At 37.0% G+C, this 11,891-nt stretch overlaps 2 protein-coding genes across 2 annotated transcripts; both read left to right on the top strand.

Moving 5' to 3' along the window:
• The first annotated feature begins 1,188 nt into the window (after positions 1-1,188).
• Positions 1,189-5,759, top strand: LOC144436987 (uncharacterized). Its single transcript, XM_078125854.1, has 5 exons — positions 1,189-1,225; positions 1,778-1,920; positions 2,586-2,941; positions 3,574-3,915; positions 4,752-5,759. Exons 1-5 carry the CDS (start codon positions 1,189-1,191, stop codon positions 5,707-5,709), a joined length of 1,836 nt encoding a protein of 611 aa, XP_077981980.1. The 3' UTR covers positions 5,710-5,759.
• Positions 5,760-8,352: 2,593 nt separating this feature from the next.
• Positions 8,353-10,330, top strand: LOC144436750 (putative glutathione-specific gamma-glutamylcyclotransferase 2). Its single transcript, XM_078125608.1, has 3 exons — positions 8,353-8,557; positions 9,050-9,085; positions 9,879-10,330. The coding sequence occupies exons 1-3, from the start codon at positions 8,417-8,419 to the stop codon at positions 10,266-10,268; spliced, it is 567 nt and encodes a 188-aa protein (XP_077981734.1). The 5' UTR covers positions 8,353-8,416; the 3' UTR covers positions 10,269-10,330.
• The last annotated feature ends 1,561 nt before the right edge of the window (positions 10,331-11,891 follow it).

The raw sequence follows: 11,891 nt of genomic DNA, 5'->3' as shown, positions 1-11,891 counted from the left end.
CATGTAACAGAACGCCATGTACTAGTATCTGTGCAATGAAAATGTTAGCTATATAGTACCATAGTCTTTATTTTCAACATGTATTTAATATTTATAATCAGTATTTACCAGTTACAAATATCTGTGCAATGAAACCTGTCTGAGATTTTCAGCTCACCAAGTCACCATATCATCCCAGTATCTGGTATGCTTTCACTGACTGACATACAATCTACACCGTGATATTCTAGATGAGTTGATCATATTTGGTCAGACTTTGCCCTCCTGTGTGGCTTCAGCTGTTTATTTCTTTAACCAGGTTATTCCTTACTACTTTATCAAGCAATTCTTTATTTCATGTAACAGAACTCAATATACTAGTATATTGGTTTGATCAATTTATGTTACAGATTGCTATGTTCCACTGTATTGACTTCAGAAACTACATGTATATGTCGAATGTGTATGCATTTTCATAGGGGCTATGCATATGCAATATGCACTGAAAAAATTCTATCACAAGAAACACTGTTAATAAAATGATGTTAACTTGCATAATTGTGTATATATAAGTGTGTTCTATACTTCAGTGTGTTAGCAAAATTTTTGAATAGCCCCCCCCCCCCCCTCCCTTCACTCCCCAGTTTTGAATACCCTCTTGTAGCCGCGGGGCTGAGCATTTTTTCCCCTTCCGACCCCCCCCCGTCATAAATAATGACGGCTCCCTTATGGAATAAATAATCTTTATAGAATACAATGACCACATCTATAGCATTCAAACCACGCTGAATGTCATAGTAATTGTTGCATTTGCACACCTTGGTGTCGATAGTAAGGCTCGTGTCTATGCATATCAAAAAGAGAGATGAACGAACGCGAACGATGTGAAGTGTACACAAGGGCCAATCCTTTGTTATGCAAATAACAAAAAATCAAAAGGTTTTCTGTTTGCAGTTCGAACGTGGCCACAGCGCTGAACTCTGAGGCCGAGGAAGCCCTGTGTTAAAGAACCGACAATCGTCCAACTGGATAGCAAGACATATTTTACTATATATGCCCTGATAACGATGACAATGTACCCATAGTATGTAGCAATCTTTCGGTCAAGGAGAGCATGATATATGTACATGATGAGATGGTGCTGCCCGTGGTGCACTGAAGTACCACGCTAGTTTGGTTGTTGCTGTCTGTGAGTCGAGTCTGACAAGTATGGCCCCTCCAGGAAATGAATCTACAAGATTGAAATGTAAGTATGTGGTATGAATAAAAATCGTACGTTCTTATAAGCTATAAACAGTTATCTATACCGGGATCCATGTGTGTGTGGCGTCAACGGTATTGAGATAGTAAATGGTGATAATACGGAAGCTCACGGAATAGTAGTACGTACCATAGTCAAGATACAATAGTAAATTGCCCATTCATTTTCTGAATGACATTGACAGTAGCCATCAATGGCCCTGTCTGCAACAGTCAGAATTGAGATCTGTCTTAAAATATACCCCCCCCCCCCGCACCCAGGACAAAAGTGTTCAGATGATTGGCGAGTCCATCGACCCTTGTCGTCTTTTGATTCAGTCATTCGGTATTCTAGAGGCTATCCATCCCGAGTCTGAGGATGTTCTCCCCCGTCTAGTGGAATGGAGGAATAAGGAAGGAAACGGTGGAAATCATCAGACTCAAAGCCACGAATCCTCTAGACCAGTCGTTGATGATATGCAGTGTATTTTAGCTGAACATTTTGGTAGATGTCTTAGCATTATAATACACATTTTTGTTTTGTTGTGTAATGTCATAGGTACACCAGGGACACCTTCGAAAGGAAGACGGAAGTTATCTTTCGACAATAAACCATTATCTGGTAAATCTTTCTACCTGAATTTCAAATGCTCTTTCAAGGAGATTGGAACCATAGAAACAGATATCAAAGAACTTGGTGGGGTATGTTCCGATTTTTATATCATTATTTACCTCCATTTTAAAAATATAAATCATGTTTCTCTGTATTCAAATTTTCAGGTGTTATCATTTCCATGCTATTACATAAAAGGAAATTAAATACATGTAATAAAACTAATTCTTTGTGGAAATCTTGCATCTATTTTTAATTCAATATTCCCAAGTAACTATAATTTACTGTCCTGTAAAAATCTAATTAAAAAAACACACTCATTGTGGATTGTTACTGACACTAAATTGGACAGAGGTTATTTGTACTGAGTGTAGTGACATTTAGGTAGCTGTCATTATTCTAGAGGGGGGGGGGGTTTGGAGGAATTGTGAAAATTTGAGTAACCCTATGCCTAGCCTAGAGGTTTTTTGTTTGTGTTTCTTGGTTGAATGTAGCTCTCATCAATCAAGCATGTTTGATTATTGGAATGGAAAGTGATTATAAATTCTGCTGTAGTTTGATTTCATTGACTCAAAAATAAGTTTTGATGAAAAAAATATGGATAATGGTTGATGGGGGGGGGGGGGGTTATACACATTGCACACTATCAACACATAGAAATATTATACTTCCTGTTTCAAAAATGTGTATGATATGCGCTTGTACATAAATAAGTTTAACACTCTCCCTGTATGTCATCTTCTCTCATTTACAGATAGTGGAGAGTTTCCTTAGTAAATCAGTCTCATATGTCGTTATTGATCGCCATGTCACCAAGGAAACATCAACAACAAGTTCTTCACCCACAGCAAACCCAGATTGGAGTCCAAAGACATCACCAAGTCCAAGTTCAGAGACACCCTCCTATTCATCCATGACTCGTGGAAAGTTGTTGTTACAGAAAGCTGTTCATAGTCGGTGCCAGGGTTCTACGGACGTTCTGTCAAATGCTAAAGCTTGGGGTGTTAAAATTGTAACCCTGGACGTTTTGAAGAGTTGGATTAGTATTGCAAAGAAAGCAAAGATAACAGTACTGAGAGGAGCTTACATCAAAGTTGAAGATGACGACTGGTGAGAATTATAATGTGTTCATTATTAACTGCAGTAGCTCAGCAGCCCACACTACAAGAACTTGACAGTACAATGCTTCCAATCGAAGTATGAACGATGAAGTACTGCAACATATAGATACATTACTGAACTTGCCCTGATACATTGACGTAAATTTAGCTACAGTAGTCACAACATTGCCTACTCAGCGGCAAAGTTGAATTACAGTTTACTTTGATAGTGCCACCGAACAAGCGCAAATAAACCCTGTCTATTGGTAGATATCATCATGGCTAGATGTACAGTGTGATGTATTAGAGACAACAAACCTTGGTAACTGTAAGAGGTGCCAAATTTGAAAATTTGTTATGATTGAAGTTATCAGTAATGACGCACACAATTGCGGCACATCTTTGATCTCACCCTACAAATTCTGTATTTCAAAAGCTAAAGAATGTGTAAAAAGTTTGTTATTGTACGTACAATAACAAAGATTTTACACATTTGTTAATCTTTTGCAATGTATTGAGTTATAAACACAGACTTTGTCAATGTTGTTTCACATTTGTTTTTCATATATATGCACCAATAGTAGTTCATCATTATATATGAGATAATATCGTTAGCAATTTTTAACTTTCTATTTTTTTCAGTCTCTATCGACCATCTTTTCGTCAGTTTGTTAAGAAGCGATGGCCTTCCCTTTCCATCACCAAACAGAAACATAGAAGGCGTTCACATCGTCGTTGTGTTGACAGGGAGGACGTTTCAAAGACAGCACCTGGTACAGAGATTCATGATGATAGCAGACAGGAGGGTTATTGTGAATGTTGCCAGGTTCGTTACAATGATCTCAACATGCATGTACAGACACCGTCACATCAGAAATATGCAAAGAGAGAAGATAATTATATGGCTGTAGATGCAATCACCAATGATATGCCAGATGTGGGGGAATTTATATCTCAGTTTGCACCAGTCTCTTCACCTACAAGGTAAGTTAACAAAATTATGATAATAATAATAATAATAAATAATAAAGTAATTTATAACATGGCTGTCCTCTGAAGAGCTCCAGATGCTAATAATTATAACCCTTGGCATGGATCTATAGTTTCATAACAGCCATTGTGCTTTCTCTATGGCGCATACAGTCCATTGCAGCCTCTGTAGTGCATAGGATTAAATCATTCACATTGCAACCTCTATCCTACCAGGTGCCCAATTATACAGCCTGGTTGACTTAGGTATAGTCATGGTTCAAATATTGCCCAGGGATAAACCATTTTGCAATTCAGAAACAAATGACAACAACATCTGCAACCTGGAGATACTAACCACTCTATCATAATGAGTCCATAAATGCAGAGAATGAACAAATCATATGAAACAACAAAGACTGTTGTTTTAGAAATTCGTAATCATGTGTAATTTGAAATGAATTTAACATAATAATGATCCTTATTCATACTGGATAATTATTTCAGCATATAAACTTGTCTTCCAAGAAGTCCATTGTCAATTGGTTCTTTGTTTGTCTGTCTGTCTGTTTGTTTGTTTGTTTGTTTGTTTGTTTGTTTGGATCAAATCTGTCTGAGATGTCAGTTGGCTGTTTATTTGGGTCAGATCTTTACCTTTCCAAATCTACAGTTTGTAATATTTACTTTGTTAATCTATCTTCAGTTTTTCCATGATAATCTTCATGATGAAATTTTCATCCATATTTCAAGTATTTTCAATTGCTAGTGATATTAGTTTCACAATATGTGTGTCAAGGCAGTGCAGTATTTGTTCGTATTCTCATTTCATTATATTATCATTTATGTCGCAGCATGGATTTTGATGATGTGGTGTTATTATCCCCTGTTGCTAAGCGACGCTGTGTGAAACATTCACCACAAGTAAAGAACGATGGAAGTGAAGTACATTTACCACAGAACAGTAATCCTGGAAGTATAACTTATCATGACAACACTCATCGAGGTGCAACACACAATTTATCAAATACAAACCCCATGGATCAAGGAAGTGGGTCGGAAGACGAAGAACCTGAAAATGAGGATTTGGGATTTGATGATTGCGTTGCCCAGGTGATGGAGAGATTACAAACATGGGATGCTTTGGAAGATGACAGTGATGATTTCAACACACCACTAAATTGCCACGAATGGGGTAATGTGTTTGATGTCGAAGTCAATCCAGATTTGGCTACAGAATTACAGAATACTCATATTAGCGATGGCCTTTTTGACCTTAAGAATGTGTATGTTATAGATGATATTATTTCAGATAACCAAGTTCCCAATGCATCAATTATGCCAGGTACTAGCAAAAATTATCAAAAGAATTATGCATTTGAAGAACAAACTCACACTCTCCAAAATGAGACTGAAAGGAGTACAACTAAAGTTGACCCAACAACTAGTCACAAGGCTGAATCAAGAGAACAACTCAATCACACTGTCTCCATGGATACTGACTCGGTACAGAATATCACTGACACTAAACCCACCCCTTCACTGACACCCAATGAAAATGTCCCATCCGTAACTGATGAATATTCATCACTTGAGCCCGTCCCATGTATGAATCTACTACCTGTATTTGTTGGATTGACAGAAAGGATAAAAATGAACAAGAGAAGTTGTCGAAAGGACTCCACTCAAGCAGAACCACCAAAAGCAGACCTAAGGATACAAGAATGTTCTGTCCTTCTTAAAAAACTTAGTAAATCAAAAACAAGAAATACTGACACAAGAAAGAAATCTCAACACTGCCTTTCAGTGTAGGCTTTTTTTAATGTGAATTTTGATTTTCAGAATATGTTTCTCAAACAACTTTACACCAAAGGGGCGATTGTCAATGCCATGAACTTTGACCTCATTTGCATCACGGTAGTTTGATTTGATATGAAACTGTTCCCCAAAATATGACTTTAGAAGATATTAATTTTTTTGAATGTTTAGGTCAATCAAGTTATCACTACATATATATCAGGGATTACTTGCATCTGTGCCTGTGCATACTGTTGGTATTTGCATGGTAGTGTAATACCGAATACATTGTTACATACCAAGTATGCAAATGAAGATGCAATCATTTTATGTTCAAGAAATCATGTGACTGCACAGTTGTGAGCTTTGCTATTTTGGGATGAAATATAATATGAACAGAACATTCTGATGCATAATTGCCAATGAGAAACATGAGAAAGAACTCCCCAAGATGGTCTTTATGTTTTACCTAGAAACATGAGAAAGAACCCCCAAGATGGTCTTTATGGTTTTTTTTTGTTTTGTTTTATAATTTGTAAGCATGCTTTTACTTTGTGTTTGTGTGAATTATTCTATGAATAAAGTCTTCAATATGTAATGCAGGTCTGTGAGTAGTTCATTGCAGGTCTGTGTGAGTAGTTCATAGCAGGTCTGTTTGAGTAGTTCATTGCAGGTCTGTGTGAGTAGTTCATTGCAGGTCTGTTTGAGTAGTTCATTGCAGGTCTGTGTGAGTAGTTCATTGCAGGTCTGTGTGAGTAGTTCATTGCAGGTCTGAGAGTGTTTCATTTCAGGTCTGTGTGAATAGTTCATTACAAGTCTGTGAGTAGTTCATTGCAGGTCTGTGTGAGTAGTTCATTGCAGGTCTGAGTGGTTTATTGCAGGTCTGTGTGAGTAGTTCATTGCAGGTCTGTGTGAGTAGTTCATTGCAGGTCTGTTTGAGTAGTTCATTGCAGGTCTGTGTGAATAGTTCATTGCAGGTCTGTGTGAATAGTTCATTGCAGGTCTGTGGGTAATTCATTGCAGGTCTGTGTGAGTAGTTCATTGCAGGTCTGTTTGAGTAGTTCATTGCAGGTCTGTGTGAGTAATTCATTGCAGGTCTGTGTGAATAGTTCATTGCAGGTCTGTGTGAGTAGTTCATTGCAGGTCTGTTTGAGTAGTTCATTGCAGGTCTGTTTGAGTAGTTCATTGCAGGTCTGAGAGTGGTTTATTGCAGGTCTGTGTGAATAGTTCATTGCAGGTCTGTGTGAATAGTTCATTGCAGGTCTGTGTGAATAGTTCATTGCAGGTCTGTTTGAGTAGTTCATTGCAGGTCTGTTTGAGTAGTTCATTGCAGGTCTGTTTTAGTAGTTCATTGCAGGTCTGAGAGTGGTTTATTGCAGGTCTGTGTGAATAGTTCATTGCAGGTCTGTTTGAGTAGTTCATTGCAGGTCTGTTTGAGTAGTTCATTGCAGGTCTGTTTGAGTAGTTCATTGCAGGTCTGTGTGAATAGTTCATTGCAGGTCTGTGTGAATAGTTCATTGCAGGTCTGATTGAGTAGTTCATTGCAGGTCTGTGTGAATAGTTCATTGCAGGTCTGTGTGAATAGTTCATTGCAGGTCTGTTTGAGTAGTTCATTGCAGGTCTGTTTGAGTAGTTCATTGCAGGTCTGAGAGTGGTTTATTGCAGGTCTGTTTGAGTAGTTCATTGCAGGTCTGTGTGAGTAGTTCATTGCAGGTCTGTTTGAGTAGTTCATTGCAGGTCTGTGTGAGTAGTTCATTGCAGGTCTGAGAGTGGTTCATTTCAGGTCTGTGTGAATAGTTCATTGCAGGTCTGAGAGTGGTTCATCACAGGTCTGTATGAGTAGTTCATTGCATGTCAATCAGTCTGTTGAAATCATGAACATTTGGGGTAGTTTTGATTAAGATCGCTGCTGTAATTTTTTTTCTGAATGGCTAAAGTCATTGGGCAAGATTTGAACCATGATTATGCCTCAGTCAACCCAGTTGTATAATTGGGGACCTGGTAGGACAAAGGTTGTTATGGGAAGGATTTAATCCTAACAGAGGCTGCAATGGAGTATCTAGAGAGCTGTTGTGCCATTATAGGTATGTACCAACAGTAATAACAGTAAAGCACTTTCAGTAGTGTGAGAACGTGCTATATATAACTAATATTTTTATGTCATCAAAAAGGTGTTCAAAAAAGTGTGAAAAAGAATGTTAAAGAGTAAAAAATACCCCCACAAAACAACACAACAAACAAACAAACAAACAAACAAACAACAACAACAACAACAACAACAAAATTCCCAACACATTACAGCTGGATGTATTAGGACTAAATAGAAAAAAAATCATCGTTTTATTAAGATTCTAGTGAAGTAATTCTTTTTTTAGTCAAGATTCAGCCACTACTGTAGAAAGAAAATATCAGAAAATAGTGTGTCGTCCTTTTTATTTACAAAATCTAGACCACAATACTCGCTCATCCCTGTGACCATACCGTCTGCGTTCTGACTTCCGATTCGTATACTGACTATTACTAATATATGGACGTATCACATGATATTCCTCGGGATACTAGTATTTCTGAACTATAAGGAATAGCGCCATCACTAGTCGGCGACCCGAAATGTAACTGCACATCGACTCGAGTTGGATATATATATACTACAGGTCATAGAACGTAATTTCATGTAGGATGTGAACTTCTCCAGGTATAAACCAAGCGTCATCTCACCGAAATGGTTCTGTGGATATTTGGGTTTGGGTCTTTAATTTGGAGACCCGATTTTGAATATAATTCCAGAGTTGTCGGCTGCATCGAAGGCTACAAAAGAAGATTTTGGTATCGCTTTGTTAAAGTGAGAGGTACACAAGAAAAGGTAAATATATTGAAAATAGCGTCAAGGCGTTGTGCACAACTGAATCCTATGCTCAGTATGCTGTTATTTTTATTTAAAAAGTATTCATTTTTGTATGTAGATCTACCAAGTAGCTTTGACGTTTTTACACAAAATCCCCTCTAGAATAGATCTCAAAATTCACATCCTCATATACATACATATTCACCAAGCAAGACTAGCGCCTTGACATGTATGTGAAAATGAAATAGGAGAGATCGGATGGTGTAGTCTATATCCAGTAGCTATAGTTTTATTACACCTTGACCTTCTTACACAAGCTGTCATTGGTCAGAATCGAATCACATGACCTACTTTAAATAGACTATTGCCTCAGTGCGCGGTGATATTGCCCGCGCGTGCAAAGACTAATGCCCGGCACTATTGCCCGCTGAAGTTATTGAATTTCATTATAAACTGATAGTTTTAACTTGTTTTCTGTGATGTGTAATGTTATTATATTTTGTATTCTAGCCTGGAAGAGTGGCAACAGTCATTGAAGACCCAGATGTAAGTTTGCAATGTTTCAGTAAAGTATTGTAATATAGTAATTACAAAATTACAAAAAAAAATGAATTTACATGATTTTAAATTTGCATGCAGTGTAGGTAAGAATTCCTGTGACACAGCAAATTGTTCAGTTGCACACTTCATATCAGAGGCAGAATCAAGAAGCAGGGTAATTTTGGTTAGGGTGAAACTTGAAAGGTGAGGGAGAGAAGGAGGTAATCAAACATGTATACAAATTTGTATGTAGACCCCCTGTCGCAAGTCAATGGTATACATTATGTATATGTTAGGGGATCAATTTTACTTTAACTCCCTAGCTACATTATAATTATGAGTCAGCATTTTGCTGAATATTAATGTCAAATCTACTAACATGAAATGTGCTTTGGAAATAAACTATTTAGACTTTTGCTGTCACTCTGTTCAAGAAAATTCCAACCTCTTCTCAGTTAAAATCAAGAAAAATAATCATGGGTCACCGTACAAATGTTTGAAGTGGAGGTCAAAATGATACAGTTTAGAACCCAATATGGCTGTTGAACACTGCGTTACATGTAACTGTATGGAAAATAGATTGACTGGTTCTTGACAAGACGATGGACCCCAACTTTCTTACATTATTTCAAAAGGTTCAGAAGAAAGCTTCCATATGAAAACCTTTGGAGAGATTTTAAGAACTTTCGTTGAAAATCTTCTCCAAGGTATATTCTACCTCAACAGAAAGGTTTTTTATAAGTTATGATAAACATTTGAGATTTTACAAATTACATTGTATCTTTCCTTTCGTATGTAGGAGAGTGTGTGGGGTGTAGCTTATGAGGTAACCGATGATAAACAGGACCAAGTTAAAAGCTACCTTGTTGGAGTCAGAGAACTAAAAACGTTTAAGGATGCTTATCTTGTCAGTACAGTGACATTTCATCCACAAGACACATCAATGGAACCTGTGAAAGCAATGTGTTTCCTGAACAACCCACAATTCCACCTGTATATCAGTGGAGGAGAGAGTGTTGAGGAGAGTGCAAAGGTCATCAGTACAGCTGTGGGACCTACAGGACTAAGAAATGACGAATATGTGTTTAAACTTGCTGATTTTTTGAGAGATGACGCCAAGGTTGAGGACAAGTATATTTTTGAACTTGAAAGACTTATTAAAGAGGAACATGCATCAATCAGTGAATAAATTAATTCTAACAAAATGACTTTCAAGATCAAAATCATGTTCATCCTTTTAAATTTCGCACTTGTTAACAGAGAGGCTTGTAATATCTTTTGGCAATTGGACTGACTGTTGATTGATGATGTTCATGCCCAACAACTAATTTGAATAAATAAATAAATAAATAAATAATGTAACTTATAAGTCAATTCCTCATCATCGAGTCCTAGTAGCTCTCATCAAAGGTTTTGTCCTGTAGACTGAAGAAATGAATTCTTAGTTTAGGTTACCATTTTACCTTTTTGCATGAAAAAAAATGTTTAGGGTTAGGGTCGGTTGGGTTATTGGAAATACACTTTTTTTATTTGACCTTAGCCACTATCTTGTCATGTCTCGAGCTCAAGCTAGCAGGATATGCACATTTGTGTATCGCGCAATCGTAACAGCGCCCTCAGACGACCATCTCGTCATTACTGTTGCATCTTATTGATGAGCTTGGGAGACTCTTGGTGCAAACAAAGATGTTTATCATTCAAACACTGCATTCGGGATCCTGCCTAAACATTGATATTGTTATTGTATTAGTTACGATTACTGCAGTATCAATATATCTCTTGAATTTTCTTGAGATCATGGAAGTACAAAGCATTGAGATCATACAGCAAGTTTTTGAAAAGGCAGACATGTGGCATGCAATGATCAGTTGTGCTGCAGTGTCATTGGCAATTCATTGACTGTATTTGTGTATACAAAAGAGACAAATCATAAACTGTATTATGTGTATAAATATGATGGTTTTATTTTCATAAAATAATGTGTTTTGTATAAATTTGTTGTCGTGTTACAAATGACTCCCTATAAGAAAGACTGTCACAGAAAATCTTTAAGAATGAGAAAAAAGGCTAGAAATCCACACAGTTGTTGTACAGAGTTTGATATCGGATCGTTTAGAGACTGATTTCCAATTGTTGAGAATTCCAAGTCTTTTGATATGCATAGTCCCTTGTACTTTATCAGATGTAAACTTGGCACAAAGATTAACACAAGGCCTGTAGGGTGATGATCATACACAACTATTTCACGATAAAGAACAATACGAGAGAAACTTTTTGTACACGCATGGTGGTTAAAAATATCCCAAGAGTTGTCAAAAGTACTGTGCTATTTCAACAATCCAAAGAAACGCACATGAAATGCTACAGAGAGGAAAAAAGTTTTATGCTAGGGAGCACTACACCACAAGAACAAGTCAAATGTACAGTATTCTAGGGAGTCTGTCAGGGTTAGAGTAAAATGCAAATATATTTGACAGCAAACGATAAGATACAAATCAGACGACCACTCACCACCAATGAAAATTCATTTTATACAAAGTTCTGTACACGAATACTGCAATTCAAAGTAAATACATATTACCTTCCGTCCCTTAAAAATACAAAAGTCCACATAAATGAACCGGCCTTATTGTCTCGTAACTGGGGAATATGTTAATTGACATATTGCTTGACATGGTTCTCACTTCACTGACAGATTTGGGTAAAAATAAGATCAACAAAAATAACAGTTTTAAAAGTTTAACAAACCTGACCCATGAAATTTCAACATAAAATGTAATATGAGTATTGTTGCAAACACTGCGGGCACCGA

Source organism: Glandiceps talaboti, chromosome 6 (genome assembly GCF_964340395.1).
Source record: "Glandiceps talaboti chromosome 6, keGlaTala1.1, whole genome shotgun sequence".
NCBI classification, from domain to species: Eukaryota; Metazoa; Hemichordata; class Enteropneusta; family Spengelidae; genus Glandiceps; species Glandiceps talaboti.
Note: the sequence above shows the minus strand (reverse complement) of the source record. Positions and strands in the feature narration are given on the sequence as shown.

Excerpts from the sequence above, each read along its gene's own strand:
- LOC144436987 (XM_078125854.1), top strand. The coding sequence starts at position 1,189 with ATGGCCCCTCCAGGAAATGAATCTACAAGATTGAAAT. Across the intron at positions 1,921-2,585 it reads ATATCAAAGAACTTGGTGGG|ATAGTGGAGAGTTTCCTTAG; the intron begins GTATGTTCCGAT and ends TCTCATTTACAG. Across the intron at positions 3,916-4,751 it reads CCAGTCTCTTCACCTACAAG|CATGGATTTTGATGATGTGG; the intron begins GTAAGTTAACAA and ends TTTATGTCGCAG.
- LOC144436750 (XM_078125608.1), top strand. The coding sequence starts at position 8,417 with ATGGTTCTGTGGATATTTGGGTTTGGGTCTTTAATTTGGAGACCCGAT. Across the intron at positions 8,558-9,049 it reads TGAGAGGTACACAAGAAAAG|CCTGGAAGAGTGGCAACAGT; the intron begins GTAAATATATTG and ends TTTGTATTCTAG. Across the intron at positions 9,086-9,878 it reads CAGTCATTGAAGACCCAGAT|GAGAGTGTGTGGGGTGTAGC; the intron begins GTAAGTTTGCAA and ends TTTCGTATGTAG.